This window comes from Protopterus annectens, chromosome 11.part0 (assembly GCF_019279795.1).
Source record: "Protopterus annectens isolate FY-2018-M chromosome 11.part0, PAN1.0, whole genome shotgun sequence".
Classification (NCBI taxonomy): domain Eukaryota; kingdom Metazoa; phylum Chordata; order Ceratodontiformes; family Protopteridae; genus Protopterus; species Protopterus annectens.
In genome coordinates this window covers 1101510383-1101535398 of record NC_056745.1, presented here as the reverse complement: position 1 = coordinate 1101535398, position 25016 = coordinate 1101510383, and the positions used below count along the sequence as shown (strand labels likewise).

The window sequence follows — 25016 nt, the reverse complement described above, 5'->3', positions numbered from 1 at the left end:
TGCACTGTGGTATTAATTTCCAATGCAGTGCATCAGTGACTGGTGATGATACTTCAGAAGTCACAAGGGTGATGCTGCAGAGTCAGTGTGCAGAAGTGCATACCTCATCTCAGGTGTACAGTTACCATGACAAGTAGCAAACAGGTAGCACTTCATTTCAAATGTTTAAAGAAATATAGTTTTAATTTTTTTTGTTTTGTTTTTGTTTTTTACCCGGGTGTAAAATATTCCATCCAACTTAAGTGATCTAAAATATTGGTTGAATGTTGGTCATTCCTTTATGAATTACCTTGCAGACAGGCGTAAGACAGAGAAAGAAAGAGAGAGAGAGAGAGACCAGTTTCATTCTGAAGTCCTCTCGAGGCAAGTTAATTAAGAAACCACATTTCTAGTGTACTATATGTGACTGTGTGCACATAACTTAGTACTAACTTTTACAATGGCCATCAGTACATTATGTACTATTGTACACTCCTAAGACAGAATGTAAAGACCTGAGAAAAGTAATATCAGCATATTTATCTTATTTAATCAACATATGGGAATTCTGTTTCATCCTTGTAGGTAAAGTGTGACCACTACTGGCCATTCACTGATGAACCCATGAGGTACGGGGACATAGTTGTGGAGATGGTGACTGAAGATGAGAAGGCCGAGTGGGCTGTTCGACAGTTCAGAGTTCATTATGTAAGTTTCTGTACCATCATCCCAAAATACATAGTATGTAGATCAGTATGAATTTGTATGAGAATATGATGTCAAGAAGAAGACAAAACTGTAGCTTGCAATTTTAGTTATCTTACATGTGGTCAGCAAATAACTGATCAACTATCCTCCTGGATTACATTTTCCCAAAGTTACCTTTAACTGACCTTTTTTCCTACTAAATGCATGTGACTGTGAAATCATAGTTTATGCAGCTACAGTTTTCACAGTTGGAAGGTGTTTCTGTTTCCTCCAGATTTGTGTAACCATAGATATAGCATATATTTTACTAAAGTGGGCATATAGGTGGAGCCCTTCACATGAGGGGGCAAGGAGGCTACTTACTTTTGGGGACTCAGGGCACCCTACAAACAAAAACTTGTTATATATGTTTTTCTGTCTGGGCTTTTTTTTTTCCTCTCACCCCCCTTTGGACCAAAATGTTTCTGTTTGGTGGGTTTTGACTCAGTTTGTAATAATGGGTCCCATAATCTTGTATATCTCATTCTAGGGTAAAAGGCCTGTTACAAACGTAATATTAATTATTCCTATTGGAATCTTCCCTATTAGAAGATAAGGACCAGAATGCCCATTTTCCCCAACCAACCAGATAAAGGTCAAACACTATGAAGTTTAATGTATTTTTAATTAAGTGTTCACAAACATTTTGTTTTTAATATTAATTGCTTCATGAAGATGTCTTCTTTTTTAAGCATGTTGATTGGCTGTTTTGTATCATGTGATTAATTGGTGGATCTTTTAAATATTGTATTGCTTTACTTCATTGTTCTGATGAAGTTCCGCTTACTGGGAATGAAAGTGCTTAACAGTTAAACATGGTATTTCAAAAGATCATCCTTTGTGGTTGTTTTCCTTCTGTTGGTGTTTTGCTGCAAGAAGTGGTGGTTTATTTTTTGGATTTTGTATTTTATTGGTACATTGGATAATGTGTTGACAATAGAAAATCTACACCCTTCTTCCCAAAGCCTCAGTGCTTGTCCTGTATCTGTTCTATATGATCTTGAATTTTCTCATTGGTTTTAAGTACAGCCTCCTCTGAATGTTGCCTCTCTTTATTCACCACCACTTGTCTGGAAAAATATGTTGTTGTGCCACTATTCTTGGTATGTCCACTGTTATTTTGTTTTCAAATTGATTCCACCTTTCAAAGCCCATATCTTTAAAAAAAAAAAAAAAAAAGATGTTGCCATCTCAGAGTCTGCTTATTCATTTGAAATATTTCAAATGTATTCTATCTCTCCCTCCTTTTAATGATAAAGATGTTCCTTTAGTTATTCTTCATATGACTACTAAAATAAAGACAACACCATTATTATTATTACCTTTCTTTGAGCTGTTGGAATTCTGTTTGTGTCTGAATAGGCCAGTCTGCAGTACATTAGACTGGGATTCGACATTTACTTATACAAACTGAAAAAATCGGAATATTTTTCTAACTAAGCTAATGCTTGTTTTTATGCATTTAGAATCACTAGTCATCCTTTACCTGCTCTTCACATTCCTTCCTTGATTTTTGGTCATTAAACATGATCATTGTAATGCCTCTTTTTGTTGGTGCTGCTACTTCTCGGCAAATACTATATTGCTACCCTGCCTTCTGACGCATGACATTGTCCACTTGCACTGCAATAGATCCAGGGTGAGACAATGGCCTCAATGATCTAGCACTAAGTGGCAGGGGCAGGGAGTAATGAGGTTTTTGTCTGCTCAGCTTTTGCTAGGAGGCAAGGAATAGGGCACTTCCTGGTGGGGCATTTCATCAGAGTCTCTGGCGTTGGCTGAGAGCCTGATGGGAGTCATCTACTTCCGGGATAAGACTATCAAAGGGTGAAATTACTTAAGTGAGTTTAGGATGCCTCTATTACACCTCATGAGGAATTATTAAAAAAATGGGATATTTAGTTTGCCTCACAGATTTATTGCATTGTACTTCATTGTGTCGTATCACAACTGCATTTTTCCCATTACTTTATTTCTTTTACCAAGTCCTTCTTTTCACCACAGTTGAGTATTAACTTTGTTGTAAACCTTAGTATCATCCATGAGAAATGTCTCTTATGTAGACCTTAAAATGGACTAGACATAATACGGACACTTACAAAGGCACATCTGTACCTCCCTTTTGTCGGAGTAGACTGTGCTTCTTATTAGCCTTGCTACTCAAGAACTTTCTCTTAACAAGTTGATACCCTTTGATCCATTACAAAACTGATTGATTCTACTAGCCTTTTCTGCATGTGTTTCTGTGCCAGATGCCTGGTAAAATGTGAATAGGCCATATCTGCAATTTTATCTTTTCATACAACTTTGGTTATGCAGCTGAAATATAATTAGATTGTTTTACCCAGGCCTACCTACTGTGATTCAGTGCTGTCCTGGGTTCTGTGTTCTCCTGCCAACAAATAATAAATGTAAATAAGTAAATAAATAAACAAAAACTTACATGAACTATGTCTAAACAAACAAGGGATGCTCTATTAGATATGACACTAACTGTTTTCAAAAGAGTTGAGTTTCAGTGAACATATGCGTAGCTTTCCTGTTTATTCATCTTCAGTGGAATCACACCTGCCTTCTGCTACCTTTAGATAAATTTCCATCCTTAAAAAAGTAATTTCTTTGTTTAACTTTAGTCATGTCCCCCCATTGCGTACAGAACAGCAGCCCTCTCTTCCTCAGCAGCCTATTTATAGGCAGCCATCAGTGGTTTTCTGGTTGGGTCCCTAATGCCACCCCCTGATGGCTGACATGAGCAACAATGTCACTGCAGCAGCATTCTTTGACCTCCTCTGACATGTGCATATTCCCAGCATAAAGCAAAGCTAACTCAACTCACCAAGTTGAAAGAAATATAAAAGCAATACATAAAACGTTGATAAGTGAACATAAATGCACAACCACATGAAGCTTTCACAAATAGTTTCATCAGGTGTAATGCAAGAAAAGTTGCATCATGGCATTTAAAATTCTAATAAAGTCACATGATACAATCCCAAAACATTCAATGGTCCATAGTTAAACAACTTAATAGCATAAGCTGGGTTTCTCAAAAACTGGATTCAGTGTGTTCAAATCATTTAAACTGGGATTAGCATCAGCACCAAGTACATCTCTATTTGTGCAGTAATGTCACCTCCTCTGATAGATTGTTTAGTTATTTCTGTCACCATAAATTTAAACCAATGTGTAGAATTCTTATCAGAAATGTGTTTATAAAGCACATTTGTTGAGACGTTTCTTCTTATTTCTGAGAGATGGTCACAAATATGTTAATTTACAGTCTATTTTATTTACAGAAAAGGAGGTACAAGACATATATATACATATATATATATATATATGTATATGTATATATATATATATATATATATATGTATATATATATATATATATATATATACACACACACACACACACACACACATATATATATATATATATATATATATATATATATATATATATATATATAAACACATACATATATATATATATATATATATATATATATATATATATATATATATACACACACACACACACATATATATATATATATATATATATATATATATATATATATATATATATATATATATATATATATATATATATATATATATATATATATATATACCAAGTGTTTTGCTTCACAGTCTTTATTTTCTCTGAAAGCTGCGGTGGTGCAACGGTAGCATTGTCGCCTCACAGCAAGAGGTTCTCCCATTCGATTCTCGGCTGGAGCGCCTTCTGTGTGGTCTACATGTCCTCCTAGAGGTCGAGTGGCATTCGAAAGACATGTGTATGGCGTGCCTTCATTGAAGGTTGGGCATCAAGCTGGCACCTCGGTACCGTAAAAATCTCCTGCCAATCATTAGCGGACCGGAGTTCCACTATGGCGACCCCTAACCGGGAAAAGCCGAAAGAAGAAGATAAAAGTTTTTATGTGATACTGGATTTGTAAAGATATTGCTTCTTATAATATATTAACAGAAATTACACTTATAGCAAGGAAAATTGCCTGATGTAGAACTATGGGCAGTATTCATAGTCGCTTGCAATCATGCATTAGGGATATTCCTGATGCTTACGAATGAGTGTAGCCAAGTTGTGATGCATAAAGACCATTTATGTTAATGTGCAAGGTCTAAAAAATAAGGAGATGCAAATGAATAAAATGCATTAAAGTGTAGTATGCTACTGAGGTGGTTTTGCAGTTCATAATCCTACATCACCCTGCAGTACGCACATCTATTGTTAAATGCTGTAATTCGCCTTTGATAATGGAATTGTTATCCACAAACATATTTGTCCAAGTGTGCAAAATCACTTGCCTGACACACAAATGAATTATTTCCCACAGCAATCCCTTTATCAGTCTGTATTAAGTAGTACAGGTACTAAAATAGCACAATAAATTATTTTGCCCAGCAATCATTTCAGCCGTCTGACCATGTATGTAAAACCATTTCCCTGACACAAATATTAATTATTTCCCCACTGACCCCTTCAGTAACATTTCCTACTATACACAAGTCCCAAAATGAAACATTCACCCAAGAGACCCCCTTCAGTAACATAGCCCAGTATGCACAAGCACCAAAATGAAACTTTCACCCATGTGACCCTCTTTAGTAACATGTTGTAGTATACACAAGGACAAAAATAAAACATTCCCCCAAGCAATCCCTTCAGTAACATGCCTCTGTATGCACAAGCACCAAAATTAAACATTTCCCCAAGTGACTCCTTCAATAACATGTCCAGATATGCACAAGCACCAAAATGAATCATTTAGCCAAGCAATCCCTCCAGTAAAAATGGCCAGTTATGCAGAAGCACCTGCTCAGCTCCCCTTGTATCTCCATATTCTGACTGAAGCCTGCAGCTTTGTGGCATAGCTTCAGGGTTATTTGCACACTGTGTATCCACATAAGTTCATTGTTGAGTCATACCTATGAACTGAACTTGTGTGCATAGATGTAAAGCTCCTTAGCAGAGTAGTAGCGGCCCCACTATTGCTCACACATTTAGCACTTTATGCATTTCTGATAGGGGGCATGTTCACAAAATGTCTTTCACATTTCTATAGTCATCCTGACAGTCTTGGATTTGCATTACCTCATAGCGCTGCTCTTCACGGATCATTGCTTTGAAAGAGCGAAGACCCAGACTGTGAATAACACCCTATGTCTATAATTTTGGGCAATATCCTTATCCATGTAAAAGAGCAAATTCTTTAAATTATGCACAATCCTATAATCAAAACTAGGTTTATCTGGAATTAAAGTATTGAAAGGCTCTAATATATTTAATATATGCCAGTGGCTACTAATATTCTCCTTAACAGCATCTGATTGTGTAATACATCTGGAGTGTTTCTCCCAGGGTGTTCTCTCAAAATAGACTCTGTCCTAGTTAGACTTTTCTGGTCAACAAATGTTAAGTAAATAAATTAATTTGTCTGTGTCTTTCAGCTTTTCTCGGTTAGGGGTTGCCACAGCGGAACTCCGGTCCACTAATGATTGGCAGTAGAGTTTTACGTGCTGGCTTGCCAGGCCTAACGCACAACCTTCAATGAAGGAATGCCCATTCACGCATGTCGCCACAAAGAAGACTCTCTAACTGAGAATCGAAGGGCAACGTCTAACTGTGAGGCGACAATGCTACTGCAGCACCACCACCGCAGTAAATAAATAAATTAATAAGTAAATAAATAAATCTGTAATCATAACTCTAAGTTTATTGACTGCATGGGATTGTTGGTTTTACCTAAGTTATGACCAGTATCACTGAAAGTAGCGAGGTGCCTACATGTTACACTCAAGCTATAAATGATCTCTCTCTGCCATTGTAATCATGTGAGTGTCTTCTAGAAATGACCTTCCAAAAAACATCTCACTATTAATCTGAGGTAACTGTTTTTATGGAGAGGTAGGTGGAGGAAATTAAAAGTAAAATCTATAGCTTTCAACCGCTTAGCACAAAAAATATGGACACAGTAAAAATAATGTGGGGACAAAGCCTCAAAAATAGAGGCAAATTTTAAATATTGCTAGAATTACAATGCATTTTCTAAAGGATGTATAGCCTGAAACTCTGGTGCCTTTCATTATTTAGTGAATTCAGTCCTCACTGATATGCCACACAAGTTCAGAAAGCCACAGATTTTATGAGGAATACACCAAAATTATGAGGAAAAATCTTGACATTCTGCAAAAATCTGGACATTTGAGAGTTAGGGTACCATCCATAACTGTGAGCTTTCAGAGGGAACATTTTAATAAGAAAATTTATTGTCTGCCAAAATGGTTTCTGTTTCTAATTACCATTCTTAAAAAAATCCTTTTAAATCTTATGGTAAATGTATTGAACCATACAAGCTGTTTTGCACTGAATGTGATATAAGTTTCTATTCAAAGACTATTTTATTTTTCTCCAGAAGCCTGCAGTGAAGTGTACTTAACTTTTTTTTTTTTATCAAAATTCAGCAGTTTTTTATGTTTGGATATGAAACCTATAAACTCACCTGTTCCCATTCTGGTATCACTTTTAGGTTTTTTGTCTATATTTTGAAAAAAAGTTAATTTTCTGAGGATTGTTGTGTGCAAGAATATAAGTAAATGCAAAATTACAATTAAAAGTGTAGCATTTTATTCTCCATGGAAATGTCCACTACCTCATGGCAGAGACACTGTTGCAACCAGACTGTATTTTTATTTTTATAAGAGAAGATGCATTTATCTAGAATTATAATGATTGTTACTGCTTTATATGGGAACAAAAAAAAGACATGCCCATGATGATGTCTACTTTTATTTAATACCGATCTTTGTTTCTCCTTTGGATTTTCCCTCAGGAGGATGAAATGCAGTGTATTTTACACTTCAATTACACAGCGTGGCCTGATCACAGCGTCCCTACAGCAAGCACAGCAGAGAGTATCCTGCAGTTTGTCAGTATGGTCAGAAAGCATGCAACAAAGAAGAAAGGACCGATTATAGTCCACTGCAGGTATGTGCAGCACTTTAAATGCATTGAAAAGCACAATAAAATATGCTGACAGCAATTAAATTAAACTATTTTTAAGTATAGTATAAGTATAGTTTATTATATATGAATGAACCAATGGTATCTTGACATTTCACCTTCTAGGTGACATAAATACTTGTGATTTAATTGCTAAATAAATTTTTTATGAAAAATTGTCAATATTATGTAATTAGCACTATCTATATCTATCCATCAGTTTTTAAAACATCATTTAAACAGTTTTAAAACATCATTTAATTCCACTTCACTTCCAAATTCATACAATGTAATATATTTTATATCAAATATTTACAGTTTAGATCTGCACCGAGGCCATTTCATAGCAATATGCTATAGTTAAAATGAATCCAGATTTTGGTAAAGGCAGGTGTACTCCTTGCTACTACCACTGTACAATGAAGATGATTCCAGATTGGAGAAACATAGTGCATTTTTTCTACCATAAAATTAATTAAAGTGCACACTAAACTGTACTAAATACATACATTATGTTATATTGACCATGTCTTGCTATATTCTGAAATTTCTTTTTTTTCTGTTGCCTGCACCATTTTTGGAAGGTATATTTACAGATGATACCATATTCTGCTCCTATTTGTATTGCACATAAACAATTGATGAGGACAGTTTCTTATCTTTAGCAACTCTTTTATACACTTAACACTTAGTAAACCGATATGTATCAGTGTTCTCTATAAAGTTCTTTAAGGACAACACAGCATATTCGCCCAGCACCTGTCCCTTCTATACAAGAGGTTGTGACATTCCAGATGAACTTTCCTCACAGTTTCATTAACTAACAGAAAAAAACATTTTTTAATTTTTTTGTACCTGTTCTGTGTCTCAATGGCTGACTATTCACTGTCAGCCCATTTGTTCCTCTTCTTTCATGGATCCAGCAAATCCTGCCATGGTACCACAATTGCCACCCCCCCCCCCTTACAGGGATAGAATGTCATCATCAATCTAATACCCCTAAGTTTGCCATTTTCCCCACAGATAAGAGCTGGGAGGTAAGCATCATATACATGGCTAAGGGTGAGGATTTTAGATTATATAAGAGAAAGGGAAATCCCAGCCATCAGAGATCATGACACCAGTCATCTCATTCCCCGAAAACTGAACTAATGGTACCCTGCTTCAGTCCAGGAGATATGCCCCAACTTTCACAAGGGCATGTCCCAGCTTTAATCCAAATCAAAATCATTCCCCCCTAGGATAGGCTTGCGGGTCACAGTCAGGCCCCTTTCCATCTATCACAGACCAGGTTTTGAGCACTTACTTAGTAAACACTATGTCATTTCTAAGCAAATCAATATCAAATTTATTTATATTGTGTTTTCTTTTATGTTGAAATTCACTTTTTACATGGCAACTGGTGTCCTATATTTTTAGTAACAATTAAATTCATATGTGTCTTTTTATTTTTATTTTTTTTCCATGTCTTTTTAAACAAACCAGACTATGCCCTAATCAATATATATTCCACTGTCCCAGCTTCTATATCCCCTATCCTGACTTGTATATCCTGTATCCCATCTGGTATAGTCCCTATCTTGAATGATATGTTCCTCATCCTGTTTAGTAAATCCCCTATGTCAACTGCTATATTCCCTATCCTGATTGGTATAGTCCCCATCCTAACTGGTATATATTCCTATTCCAACTGTATATCCCTTCATTCTGACTGGTATATCAGAATATCCCAAATAGTATATTCCCTTTCCCATCCTGGGTATCCCATTACCCTGACTATTCCCTACATAGACTGGCATATTCATATCCCCTATCCCAGCTGGTGTATCCCCTACCCTGACTGGTGTATATCTTCCTATCCCAGCTGGTATATTTTCTGCCTTACTAGCATTATTCCTAGATGTGTTATATTTAACATAAAGATGGATACCTGTAACACGCAGAAATGTAGAAAATTATTAATTGTTTTATCTTTTTTTCAAAACAGAATGCTAATTCTACCGCCCTACCCATTGTAAATACAATAACAATATAACTGAACACTGATGGAAATTTTCTAACAGTACGTGCATTTTTTTTTATACCTCCTTATACATGCATTTTGCTACTTTAGGGCAAAATATATATCCATAGCTATAACCCTCATTGACAAACAGTTTGAAATATAAAGTAATTGTGTGTGTTAAACAAAATTGCAATAAGACAAAACAGAATTCATTCTAGGACCCCCACTTAATTAATGAACCACAACTTGCGTATCAAACTTATCTTCTGTGCTATTGCATAAATGTTCCACATATACAGTAGCCCAGTACCAGTTTGATTGGGATTGTTAAGGAAACACTGAGCCCTGCTGTGTTAGCACACAAAATATAATAACCAAAATATCAAAACTCCACAAAAATGCAGTCAGAAATTTTCACAAAACAAAACATTTAACTAAATATACAACATTTTTGAAGTGATCACTACCCATCTATGCATCCTCAAAGTACAAACTCTCCCTTCATAGCAAAGATCACTAAATACGCTATATAGCTAGGTGCAAAAGTTTGGGGAAAGGGAAGAGTAGTAAAACAAAATACATTTTCACTTTATTCTGAGTCACTCAACCTCTGATGGAGCATCAGAGTATATTGGTGACAATCCCACAGCTGATGACGATCCATTACAGCCCAACAGCTAACGCAATGAAGCATCACCAGGATGTTACTTTCCTTAAAAATATACTTTATTGTCAAAATACAGGATTGATTGTCATACTAATTCCTTTATATGTTCTAGTAAATCGACTGTATCTATCATTTAAGATTCTAAATGTAATACTTATTTTTCGATAATGGTCTATGATTCTTTACTGTATAATAAAGAATCCTCTGTGCAAGTTGCCAATCTTCCTAAAAGAGTTGGTTAGTTTTTTGTGCACTTTATGCAACAGTAAAAATACTAGATAATTTAAGTTCTACATATATGCATTTTCAAATTCGCAGTCAGTAAAAAAGATATGTCATTCTTCTCCCTGTATAAGGAGCCCTAATTCTACATTATGATCTTTTCATGGAGCTGCTGTTCAATTTTACATTATCAGTGCTATTATTTGATTGAGCTAAAACAGTGCAAAATGTCTGATGTCCCTTTTGCATCATCTGCTACTTATCAGTTAGTCTTAAAATCACCAAAACAGCTAGCTTTCCTTCAACGTCAAAAGATAATCAAGACCAATTGGCATTGGTTCTGCTTTTGTAAGATTATGTGAAATAGACAGCCATCAGCAGGGATTTTGAACTGGTTACCCTTTGATTAGAGAATGGGCAAACTGTACATCAGCAACCTGAATGGAGATTGTTTTCCAGCTGGGTATTAATGTACAAGTAATGCCCACTGAAAAATGAGTCTGATGCTTCGTGGCAGCATATCAAGCTAACATAGAGCTTAGACTGAAAAAATCTAAAGGCCACCATTATTTTACACTAGCTAAGCAGCACTTCTGCTGTTTAGTGAGAGTAAAATATATAAAATAAAAACTAAAAAAAACAAAAGTGTGTGTATGTTTATGCCTGTGCATGTGAGTGCATGTGTGCATGTGAGTGAAAGCAAGATTGATCGAGCCGTTATATTACATGCTGTTTTTCAAGTGTAAAATCTAAGTATAACAGAAAAAATGTGTGTGTGTGTGTGTGTGTGTGTGTGTGTGTGTGTGTGTGTATGTTTCTGTGTGTGTATGTTTTTGTGTGTTTGTTTCTGTCTGTGTGTATGAATGCATGCTTGCGTGCAAGAAAGCGAAGTTTGTTAGAGTGAGAGAGAGTGAAGAGTGACAGTGATCAAGCAACAGCAGCATTGAGGAGGTTTATGTACATCCCACCTCTTAGATCAAGTTAACTGGGTAAACCCTAAAACAAAAAGGGGAACAAAAGCTCAAAACAAGAACATATTCCTCATAAAAAAATCACAACAAAGTTCCTTTAATAATAGGACTTGTGTTAGCATGCATCATTCGCAAGTGTGTGTGTGTGTGTGTGTGTGTGTGTGTGTGTGTGTGTGTGTGTGTGTGTGTGTGTGTGTGAGAGAGACAGAGGAAGAGACAGTGAGATGATGGACTACTGGCAGCAGCTGATAAGAGGTTTGCATACCTCTCAACCTTTTAGCTCAAGAAATCTGGATAAAGCCTGAAATAAAGGGGGAACAAGGGCACAACAACAGGAATAGATTTAAATGTCATACTTGTAAAAATTACAAAGTTAAATAATAGGATTTGTGTTAACATTAATTTTTTGAAGGAAATAAAGTCTGAACGTCAAATGTATGTCATTTAGTGACTTCAATCCCCAATGACTGGCAAGAAACCACACATTTTAGCAGTAAGGGACCAAAAAATAAAGCAAATGTCTAGGTATTTTTAAATGTGATATATTTTGGATGTAAAATGCTTCCTCTAATACCATTCAAATATACTACAGCAACTTTGAAACATTAGGTAGAGGAACTATTTTACATAAAAATATATATAAAAATAATGTAGTAGTAAAAAATATATACATAAGTATAACACAACAATTTTTACAGACAGCCCATTCTCTAAGTACAGTAATACCCCTCTGGGCGGGCATTAATTACACATTAAAACACATCCTGCCGGGCATTATTGCTTGCTTAGATATTCTTTCCTTTATGCTGCATTCAGTTTTGCCAATGTAGAACGCATCACAGGATGAGTGATTAGCTAAATATACAACTGCTCTAGTCTCACAATTTGTCCTAACATGTCCAAATGGTAAACAACATCACCCAGAAGAAGAAAGTGCAGTAATGTCAGCCTCAATGAGTCAGTAAGAAGCTACATTCCTGATCAGGAATATGTGATCTGAACTAGAGACTCTGTTTAGCCAGTGTACAAGGAAGGCAAGTGAAAGAGCAAGGAGCAGAAGGAGATATGGAGTGACCATTTCTGAGTAAGAGAAGGTGACATTAGAAAGTGATATCATGCAATGCTGATTTGTGGATTCATACAGGTGGAGTCAGTGAAGATTTATAAGCCACCCAAATGTAGGGAGGAAGCAAGGACAGAGCCATATATGCATGGCACCCTGTTAAAGATTTATGACTCAGAATTAAGAAAACCTTATTTTGTCTAAATTTTCCTAATCAGTGAAACTGCTGAGAGACCTTACAGAAAGAGAAGTCCTATATCTGCATTGTAGTTGTGGATTTACATGGAATAACTCTATGCAGTATTCTGGGATGGTAAATATCTTACAGGGTCCACCCTGATTCCTGGCACAGTAATGTTTTGAACATAAATAATGAATATCTTAATGCCTTTTTGTCTTAGTTCATGGGTCTTGTTGTTTCAAATATGGGTGCCTCATGACTTACAAGAAAATTAGACCTGTGCCGGCAACATAAAGTAATGGTGTTATCTAATAAAGAACACAGGTCAGTGAATGTACAGCTAATATGTTACATGATATTGATGGTGGACTTCTGTGCCTTGTATGCTTGTCTTATCTCTTATATTGCTTAATAACATACAGAACTGCATGATAATAGGTACCTTCAATGCTCCTTTTCTGTTTAAGGTTCAGCAAACTCAGGGCTGAAAGAAACCTGAAAGTCTGGTACCAGCACCAAACATACCACTAGTGTTTAGAAGGAGTGGTACAGTCTTAAACCATTTCGTAGAAGAAAGGAGCAGTTCTGTACTGGTAGATAAAAATATTAGTAGTTAAATATTTCAAAATCTAAAAGGGAGTGTGTGTGTTTGAGTGTGTGGTATGGAAGAACAGCCATGTGGCAGGACTGGGCATCTGATGGTGTAAACTTTGGCTCTAGATGATTTTCACTGTTGGAGTCACACCCTGACCCCATGTGTGAAAATGGGAAAAGGGTTTGTGGATGGATGGATGGAGTGATGAAATATTTCAAGATCTATCAGCATTATACAGGTAAGAATCCTGATGAGATCAGTTATATTAATTAAGAGGTATATGGTAGGGGTATGCGTAAAAATGTATAGTAGTATTTCACCAGACTGTTGATGTCATATTCAGATGTCGAAGAAAACTGGGGAAAACTTGGGTGCATATATAATGAGGAAAGGCACAAAATTAAATAGAGAGTGTAACTGCAGGATGTACTACACAATGTGGCAGTGATAGAGAGAGAAGATTCCTTTATGGCATAGGTTTTAGGACACTAATTACTAACATACTGAGCCAACATCAAACCACAGAATGTCTTTGTGTCTCCATTAGATATCAAGATGTACTGTGAGCTTCCCCATAATAAAAAAGAATCTGCACTTTGCAAAAGTCCCCTAGCACCCAACCAAATATACAAGCACACACATGCATGTACTCACACACTTGAAATAACTAACATTTTTTCTACAATTGATTGTTTTCCTTTTTATCTGCAGTCACACGTCTGCATGTTAGGAATTATCCTTCTACAGCTAGCCCTTTGTAAAAACTACACCAAACTGTACATAATTACATATCAAAGTTTGACTTGCTCGAGCCTCCTCTGAAACACCGCTCTGCCTTCTTAGGGATGACAGACTCACAATGTGAGAAATGCAGGTCTGGCGTTGTTCATTAGTAATTCTCTGAAACTGAGGATGAGATTTAGGATCTCATTTTATCTGCAAAATAGTAGGCACTTTAAGAGGGGAGTACCATGAGTAGCATTGTTACCTCATAACACGAAGTTCTTAAGTTCGCTTCTCAGTTTGTGTGCCTTCTGTGCAGAGTCTGCATGTTCTTATGGGTTTTCTATGGGTACTCTGGCTTCATCTTACATTTCAAAGCCATATAATGGGCAGATTAGTGTCACTAAATTACCTATAGGGTGTGTGTGTGTGTGTGTGTGTGTGTGTGTGTGTGTGTGTGTGTGTGTGTGTGTGTGTGTGTGTGTGTGTGTGTGTGTGTGTGTGTGTGTGTGTGTGTGTGTGTGTGTGTGTGTGTGTGTGTGTGTGTGTGTGTGTGTGTGTGAAGCCTTGACAACCTACTTCCATTCCTTGCTTGCCTAGTAAATACTGTGGATGGTGGCAGATTTCCATGGGGTTGCTGTAGGAATTTAATGTAGGTCAATAGCATTGGATGGATGAAATCAGTTTACTTAGTATATTCTGACAAGATCACAGAACCAAAGTAATCCTGTCAGGAAACATTAGATTAGGCTCTGCATGGCTGCTACATATCTATGAGTAGCCATTCCTGTAATTAATTTAAAAGCATGTCTCTATGAACTCTTCTTCACATGGCTGAAGGAGTATGCATTTTTAATCTTTAAAGATTTGTCAGTGCAGGCTCCTAATAAAGTGCACACATGTGCAAGTCATACAGGCAGCTCTATATCGAATGAAGTAATCTTTTCACTGTCTGTATTTGGAAAATGGCCAGTTTATTACCAAAAGTCCCTGTATACGCTATAATTTTTGTTGTATTTTTTTGTTAACCAGATAAGTAAGCTTTTTCTTGAGCATGTTTCCTTTGGGTCACACTGTTGGATCATTATGGAGTAAAATGTTCTGCAGCCAGAAGTCCATCTGAATAGTGCTGCAATTATTTAATGGGGCAAGAACTTAAGCGTAGAATATCTGCATATGTTAATAACCACAGGTATGCCTTTAAAAAATACCGTCTTGTAGCTGAATACTAAAATCAGAACCAAGTGTAAAAAAATCAATGAAAAGCAAGGACTTAAGCATAGTAAAGGAAACCTATCTGAACTATAAAGGGGATTATGCCTGCATTTTGTTCAGCTGGACCAACACTATTTCATTTTGAAAATGTCACTATGCTCAATTAACATTACACCTCAGCCATGTGGTTTGATCATTTCCAAGTGGGGCTATAGGACAGTAGATGTCATGGCAGCAGGACTCTTCATTCCTAAGTTAAGGGATGCCATTGCTAATACAGTAGTACAACTGTATATGTAAACCTACCATAACAGTTGATGTTCGAATGATCACTGCTGCAATGCTCCAGTCTGTATCAGTTATGTCTTGCCAAGAACATCATAGTCAGCCAGGTTCCAAAGCTTCAGGGCAACTTCCATGCATTCAAATCATTAGGCATCTGAAGCTAAGTTACCTAATTGACAGGTAGAGCTTTCATTCCAACAAAAAGGAGACTAAAGCCTGTAAGGATAATGCTAGAAAAAAGAAAATAAATGTCCACACCCTGGCATAAAAATATATAAAATTAAAGTGGGAGGGAGGGAGGGAGCAGCTACTGAAGAGTAACCATTCGAGCATCTACAGTTATGGTAAGTTTACTTACACAACTGTACTATGTTCATCATTATGATCGCGGCTGCAGTAGCCTAAGCTATATGGGTAGATTACCATATCTTAGAAAGTATGGGAGGAGGATGAATGTGGGTCCAGAAGCTCTTGAAGAATGATACTAGCATATTCTGTACTAGATGTGGAGAAGAAATCTAGTTTATACAGCTTTATCCAACTATGTACAGTGGACCAAGTTGCTGTTTCTAGAATCCACCCCTTTCCAAAAAGCCAGAGATGAAGCCAAGTCCCAGGTAGAATGGGCCTTGACCTTGCCTGGACTAGTTTTGGTGTGGTAGGTGTAACAACAGGTAATGGCTAGAGACAATTGCTAGTCTGTTTAGACACTAGCTGTCTTTTTCTCTTGTTTTCCCAAGAAATGCAGAACTGATCAGAAGCTCTGAAAGATTTTGTTCTGTCAAAGTGGTATCTGAGTTATCAGCAGACATCCAATGTATGATGTATCCTTTCTAGCCAATTTTTAAATTCTGGAAAGTAAACAAGGAAATGGATACTCGGTCTAGTACTTAGTGCAATAAAACAGATGTAAAATTGTAATACCCAGTTATCTACCAGTAGATTGATCACTTTTAGGGAGAAAGCTATGGATGCGTAAATCACCTCAGTGATAGCCCTACTGTACGATGAGTTTGTACGTTATAAGCACAATCTGCGGTGGTGCAGCGGTAGTGTTGTTGCCTCACAGCAAGAGGTTCTCTCGTTCATTTCTCGGCTGGAGTGCAGGGAGTGCCTTCTGTGTGGAGTCTACATGTCCTCCCCATGGTTGGGTGGGCATTTGAAAGATGTGTAAATGGGCGTGCCTTCGTTGAAGGTTGGACGTCGAGCTAGCACCTCGGCGTTCGTGAAAGTCTACTGCCAATCATTAGTGGACCAGAGTTCTGCTGTGGCGACCCCTAACCAAAAGCCAAAAGACAAACCACAACAACAACTGCCAAGGATTAGTTCCGGAAAGAAAACATGTAGAATAGTTTGCAAATCTGTGAAGATGAAGAGATTAACTGATTATTCCATAATAGTTAACTGTTTACTATAGTGTGGTATCTGTGTTTTTACACTGTATGCCCAGTACAGTGTTCTTCACTAGAAATGTATTTGTACTGCATGGAGTGCCACAATTATGCCCTGAGATGAGGAAAAAGATAAACTTTTTAAGTTAAGCTTTTACCTAGTGCAAGATCTGAAATTAACCTCACTTATGGGATGCTTATCAAAAGCTTGTTAATGGCACCTAAGTGCTGTTAATATCAGGTCTCACTATAGAAACTAACAGTGGTCAGGGCCGGCCAGCAAAAAACAACTGCAGAAGGTTAAACAGTTTCAGACTCTTCTTTTTGCCAGTCTTACATACAGTAGGTGTTTTATACTGAAGTGTCAGCTTTTAAATTCATTTATTCTACAGAAGATCACTTTGTTTTATCTGCTGTCCATCTCTCTAAGCTGTCCTTGATTTTGTAGAAAGTTTCTGATTTTGCCTCTTATGTTTGCCCTGTCCCTGGCAAAAGTTTAACATTTCTGGGAAATCACTTAGGATTACAAAGTCAATAATGCCAGCCATTAAAGTTTCATTGTTATTCAAAACATGCATATTAAACCTGTTGTTCTATAAATGTTTAAGTGAATTAAAGCAACATTTCAAAACGGTCCCTGATGTGATCCTTCCTCCTTCCAATTTACCCAGAATTCTTAGTCAAATGAGTTGAGAGGTATGTTGCTGACTGTTCAGCACTGCTAATTTCTTCACCAACTTTCAAAACTGGTAAAGACTTCACTCTCCTACAGTTTCTCTTTCTTTCTTTTCTGTTGTTTTCCCTCTGTAGCTGGTAGTACACTGGAGCAGATTAAGCTCCTTGCGCTACAAAGAATTTGATTGGGTCACCTATCATAATCTTTTATTATGTGATCTTGAAATGGATGCCAAGACTCACCCCTCGAGTTTTGCTTTCTGGGTGGATTGCTTGGCATCTATGTCTGAAACACATGACGCACTGATTCTGGTCTGAAACTCACTCATAATCCCCTATATTTATTTTATTTATATTAGCATGCCTGGTAGTGCATTGATTAAAACTAACCAATTTCAGGCACAGCACAGGTGAAAATATTTTCACAGTTGATACAAAAAATGTAGATTGTTATTATGATAAGTACAGAGATTAAAACAATGCAAGAAGCTTGAAGTTAATATAATAGAGGATAAATATGGTAGCATACATCCAAATACATTTGTCAAAAATGATCAATATTTACATTATGTCTAACAAAGAAGCAATGTCATAGTGGCTAGGTGAAATGACCATTGGAGCAGTAAGTACACTTGGAGTAGTGAGAAATTTGTTTTAGGGAATAGATCAAACATATGAGTTAAAACTCTGTACATTATGCAAAAATCTAGACAGCTGAGAGGCATAAAATTTGAGAGCAAACATAAAAAAAGATTTACACTGTGATTCTGACAGTGCTCACTAAGTGCTTTATGGATTTGAAGCCAACAAAACACTTAGTGTTTTTTTTTTCTGTAACTAGTAGTACATGGAGAAGATAAAGCTCCATGCACTGGGTCTCCGAGCTTAACCTTTAATTCTGTGATCTCAAAATAGATGCCAAGATTCACCACTTGAATGTCTTGAACACTTAATAAACACGTTATGATTGGTGATCTGCTCAAAATCCTCTATATTTTAGAATCAGAAAGACCAATTTATATGGTGAGAGCATACATACAGCAAAAAAAAAAATGCCAGAGAAAAACTTTGGTCATAATCTTCAAAGAAAATGTGGATTCCACTTTAGGCATAAATGAAGGATTAGTTCCAAAATAAAAACTACTGCTTTGGAAAATGAGATAAGATTGGCCCACCTTAAGAGCTTACAACTCAGATACTCTTCTTGCTGATGTCAGAGCACTGGGTAAGAGAATTGTCCATGCCAAGATCCACAGGTCAATCTGATGAGCTGGAGCAAAAGTTAGTTTTTCCTAATACAAACTTGAGATCCAGAGGAGGAGCCACCTGTTTTCTAGGAAGCTTCAGATGCAAACACTTTTCAAAAACAGCTTAACCTAAGAGTGCATTGAAAGAGGGGAGCCCAAGGGCAGACACATTTAAATGTCTGTTAAATGAAGCATGACAGAGTACTAAGAAAGAACATTAAACAGTAATGTGAATAATTATTGACAAAACAGCAGTACACTAGCCCTGAATGGGTTCTGATTATGTTGTTGGCAGCAACTAGAAATCATTTTCCATTTGCTAACATAAGATTTTCTAATAGCACATTTTCTTGCCTCCCTTAGTACCTGATGCACGTTCTCATAAAAAAGGTGCCTGTAAGGTATTATGATCCTATCAACCAGGCAGTCAGTTGCAGTTGTTTGGAGTCAGTATGTATCAGACACTCCTGACATTGTGTGAGTAAATCCAGTCTGTGATGAAGCTTGTCATAATTCTCACTGGCCATTTTCTATAGAAGGGCGGACTGCTGTTGCTGGGTCACCACAGTGATCTTTGGGGAACCCTTCTGAATCTTCAAAAGTACTGTGGCTATTAGTGGAAAGGGTGGAAAAGCATACAGGAATATTCCTGTCTAAGGAAAAGAAAAGAAAAGAAAAGGCATCTCTCTTCCAGACCTTTGTGTATGGAATCCTGGAGCACAATTTTGCCTCTTGATTGTTTAGAGAGGAGGTAAAAGAATAAGTTGAAGTTTTCCCCATAGATGGATCAAATCTTGGAAGACCCTCTGATTCAACTTCTATTCATTCAGGTCTATCCTGATCCTGCTCAACTTATCTGACACACAATTTTGCTTTGACAAAATGTAAGACGCCTGTAGAATGAGATTGTACTGAACAGCTATGTCCCAGGATGCCATGGCTAGTCTGCACAGAGCATAAAATTTGGTTCCCCTTTCTTGTTTATAAACCACATCACTGTAGTGATGTCTTTAAACACCCGTAGGAGCCCTTGGGAACACAGATGATTTAGAGAGTTGAAAGCATTTAGGTGAGCAAATATTTATTTTCTGTTGATATTTTTGGTCCGTGTTTTTCGTTTCAAAGACCCTGAACCCCACACAAAGTCTGAGGCATCTGCAGTGACTGACTGCACTACAGTAAGTGAGTAGAAAGGGAGACTCAGATTTAAAGACATTTGTTGTCTCCACCACATAACCTCCCTTTTCACAAAGCTAGAAAGCCCAAAATTGAAATGTAAAAAGTTAAAGGATTCTGGTGCTGAGATCATAGAGATTGCAGGTACCATTGGATCTTTCCATTGTAGAGTTTTACAAGAGGTATCATGACAAATATTGGAAACTATGGGGAATTCTCTTGCTGAGACAGATGTTCGAATGAAAAACCTCTGAAACAGACCTAAATATAGATTTTTTTTTCCTGTGGAGGAATAGCTCTTTAAACTTAGGCATTCAGTAGACTCCCCATGAAAACAATCATGTGTGAATGAGTCTGAAATGTTTTCTGAATGTTCTTTTGAAATCCCAGCCTTTGTGGGAGCTCTCTCTATAAAGAAAGAAATTCTTGAAACAAGCAAGCAAGTCTTCTAAATAAGGGAAAATGTGAATGCCTTGAAGTTTACAATAGATAATCAGTGGAGCTAGATATCTTGTAAACATACTTTTGCAGTGAATAGCCTAAAGGGAAAGCAGAGAACTGATAATGTGATTCAGACTCAGAAAACCTTAAGAAACCCTTGAAATCTTGATCTAAGGGAATGAGATGATATCCATCTTTTAAGTCTAATGTCACTAGAAAACTGCAAAAGGGAATAAGAACAATATGTTAGAAGACAGCATTTTGAATTTGGTCACTATCACAAACTGGTTTAGGAAAGAAAGGCATACCTCTCAACTGTCCATCTTTTTGCAGAATGCTTCATATTTGTGCTTGGTTCCTCATAAAATTTGTAGTTGTTTGGCAAATCCCTAAGGTGTGAAGTCCCTAAATAATGAGATACATTTGAGTTTTAGAATTCATATTCTTCAGAAAATGCATATTAATATAAATCATGTAATTCTGGTAACTTTCTAAGTTTATAAGAGCAATATTTAATATCTGTCCCTATTTTTAGACTTTGACCCCCATTTTGTAGACTTTGTCCAGATTTCTTACACTAAGAGACTAAGAGGTATGAAGAATGATAGGATCTAGAACTGATGTCCTCTTATTTGGCACCAGAAATATCCAGGAATAAAAACCTTCACATATCAGAGGAGGGGATCAGGTTATACCACACCCTGGGCAAGCATATGCTGCATGACAGGAGACAAGAGAAGATTTGATCTGGCAGATGAGGAGGAATCCCCAGATGAGGGAGGGACTCCCACTGTACTCCAGATGGATCATTCTTAGGACATTTATATATATATATATATATATATATATATATATATATATATATATATATATATATATGTGTGTGTGTGTGTGTGTGTGTGTGTGTGTGTGTGTGTGTGTGTGTGGTTACAGCTCACTTGGCTGAATTCTTATTTGGCTGATAAAGTGAACTGTAGTGAAGGCTGGGTGAATGGCAAAGCAAATGTCTGCTTGATTTATGTACAGGTTGGTTGATTAAAGTAAGGGGGGTTTGTTTGGGCTAGAAATTTGTTTTGAAGTGTGTGTGTGTGTGTGTGTGTGTGTGTGTGTGTGTGTGTGTGTGTGTGTGTGTGTGTGTGTGTGCATGCGCACGTGTGCCCTCATTGAGTAGGAAATATAACAGCAGAATAAGAAGGGGTGGGTGGGAATTTGGGCTGGGGTAGGGTAGAGGAGTGAAGCAAAGCTGAAAATAGTGGGCTTCCCCCTTCAGGTCAAATTATAATAGACAGTAATCAGTTTTATAGCCAGTACAGAGGTATAAAGTAGAAGAGGTTTATTTCATGTCCTGATTGTAGTTGTGTGTGTGTGTGTGTATGTGTGTGTGTGTGTGTGTGTGTGTGTGTGTGTGTGTGTGTGTGTGTGTGTGTGTGTGTGTGTGTGTGTGTGTGTGTGTGTGTGTGTGGTGGGTGTGCTGAGTGTTTGAGATGTCTTGTGCTGTGTAAGTGTTACAGAACTATTTTTAAGGTAAGGTGCTTAGAGGATGAACGTTTCCAATCATGATTTTATATGTATGTTTATGTAATATTTTTAGACAATATTTTAGAATTTATACACATGTTTTTTTACATTTGTGCATCTGCTGTTGTACTATAATCTAATAATTTATTATGTACATGTTGCTTTCATTTTATTGAAGTGTTAGTAAGTGCTATATAAACCATTCACATTTAGTGTTTGGTTGATGCCTGAGGAAGCAGTTTTTTTTTTTCTGTGAAAGTACCTCATATGTTGTTTTGTACTAGCACAATAAATTTAATATAGTAAACCCTGAGTATCATTTTGTGGTTTTGGTACAGTTTCTGTGTGCTGTTGGATTCTACTTCTATTGATGTACTAATTTGTTGGCAGGTTATTCTATTTTAAGTATCTTTCATAGTGTTATGAGCATGTACTGTGGTGACTGAAAAGCTTTGGCTAGCTGTTAAATGCTTTTGCATAAATGAGCATATAAATGCTTGTGTGTAAATGAGTATTTATACTAATTAAATGATCCCAGTGGTAGAAAAATTGTATTACTTAGAGAAGCTGTACCAGCCCTGTGCCCAATCAGGAAGAATCCCCATGGCAGAGTGAAGGAAGTGTGACTGCCTTTATAGTTGCACATTTTCCTGTGAATTCAAAGCCCTTTGTCTGGTTGTGTATGTTCCCGAAAAGCCAAAGCAGTGTTTATTGAAATGCAGTTGCTGAGTCCTATGCAAGATATAAAAATAAGAGAAGCCCTGGAAAGTGCCAGTAGGGTTTTAATGAGCGTAACCACAACCCTTCACAAGAGATAAGGATCTACTTGTCAGCACCTAGTTAACCTAGAAAAAAATTCCAATCATTGTGCAAAAGCATCACACATCACTTGATATCCAAAACACCAGTGTCCCTCTATTAAGATGCTAAACAGGTAAGATAATGTGGAGGCCTACCACATTTGAAAGGTGGCAGCTCAGGAGTTGAGTCCTTAAGCTATGTAGGCCTGAATTCCTTCATCACATTTGACTGGGCACTTGCTAAAGGCCCATATGGACTTAGAAAATGGTGATGCTCAGATCTAACAGAACATCCAATGCTGTAATTTCCATTCATTCCACAACTGTTGGGTTTGGATCTGGCCCTGTGATCCAACGTGCCCACTTTTTTCAGCTTGTGGAGTACTGAAACTCTTGAACTCCTCCCTTACCGATAATGCCTCAGACACCTATCATACCTTAGATTGCATTTGCCACCCTTGTGAATGAACATGATCACTGCAAACTTTCAGGTCAGCTAGCTAGTTTTCACCAGTAAAATTCTTTTTTTTAAAGAGTTATCTTAAAACTTCCATTTTATATATATGTCTGTTATCCTCCCTTATTTATTAATTTTTTTTCATGTAATCTTATTACTATAGCTGATATTCTTTTCCCTTGGACTAGTTCAGTACTCCTGTAATTACCATTGTTAGTAATCATTTCCCTCTTTCCTCTTTCCCTTATTTTTCACAATAAAAAGCTAAACTATCCTTTCATATCTTTCTATATAGATTATTTAGTTCAATATGTCTGAAAAGCCTTTGGGTTTTTAAAAAAGGTATGATCTGTGGCCATAAAATTCCATTATCTGATGCACACTAAATGTGTCTATTGCCTAGGCCCTGTGCATCTAGACTCCACCTGTGGCATCTGCAAAGGGTTCAGTCCAAGAACTCTGATTAATAGAAAAAAAAATTGATATTGAGAGGTTTGCTCCCTTCTAGGTCAACAGAAACATCTTCTGGGGCTCAAACCCCCAAGAAGTTGGACAAGAAAGGCCCAAAAAAACATTATTAGGATCTGACCTCTATTTTAGCTCTGGTTCAGAACCTCCATGCAAGATTTCAAAAACTTCTGATCCAACCAACTAAGATCTGAAGACCAGACCTGACAAATCTCCGCAGATCAGATCACCTCCTTTGGCTTTTGATCCAGTTTCCTCTCGCCTGCCTTCACCTTTCTTCTATAGGTCCCCTAGGTACCATCACTGAAGAGTGCCTTCAACATCATCTTCCACTCGTTCCTTCAGCAGTTTGACTGAGGCAGATGTGGACAGGATTTTGAAGAAATTCCTCTCAACACAAATTCAGATGGGGGTTCATATGGCTCCAAATGCATCGGTTTAGGAAACCTTGATTAGCACTATCCCACTAATATTGGCTCCTTCTCCAGTCTGACCTTTGGTTTTGGAGAAGTCAGATATGAAGATTCCAGAGAAATCTGCATCAGATCCAAAGATCATGGTATCTTCAACTCTGAAGGTGTCTCTTATTAACCAGCTCCTAGCACTTAGGAGCTGGATGGCTCTCGAAGCAGTAGTGTCGGCTGTGTCGAGGGTGTTGGAGTTGACTCCAAAGTTGTCAGAGCCATCTCTGCCCATGAAGCTTCAGAATTAGACAGCTCATCTCTGATTCCTTCCTTGGGTAGTCTGCCTTTGGGACATAAAGAGCTGACAGGTCAGAAGCAATACATTTTGAAACCATCAGTTTCTTTCTCTCTCTCTCTCTGAGGCATTCTACTTTCGAGGTGGTGGAAGGAGCTTTGTCTATTCCTAGAGTCAGGACATCTCCCCCTTCATCAGCTCCAACTTCCCAACTCCATTCATCTCTGTGTCTTCAGCCTCAACTTCCTGTGCCATGGGGACAGCCAGCCCAGACAACTCAACAGAATACGCAGCAGGGTATAATCATTTCTTCCTATACTTCTCTGGAGCATCCCACCAAAGAAGTTCCAAGGAAGAAAAAGAGCAAGAAAAGGCACTTAGTCTCTCCACAAAAGTCTGTCACAGAGGATACCAATTTTGATGAAGTGGAAGGGTCACTAAGATCAGCACCTGATGATGTCT

The 25016-nt window shown here is 37.2% G+C and overlaps 1 protein-coding gene across 4 annotated transcripts in view; it reads left to right on the top strand.

Moving 5' to 3' along the window:
- PTPRO (protein tyrosine phosphatase receptor type O) overlaps positions 1 to 25016 on the top strand; it is a 1723724-nt gene that overhangs the window by 1563281 nt on the left and 135427 nt on the right. For all 4 annotated transcript variants that reach the window (XM_044088440.1, XM_044088442.1, XM_044088441.1 and 1 more), the window contains 2 exons: positions 565 to 687; positions 7586 to 7740. In XM_044088440.1, the coding sequence (XP_043944375.1) occupies positions 565 to 687; positions 7586 to 7740 (278 nt within the window). The remainder of the gene's footprint in view (positions 1 to 564; positions 688 to 7585; positions 7741 to 25016) is intronic.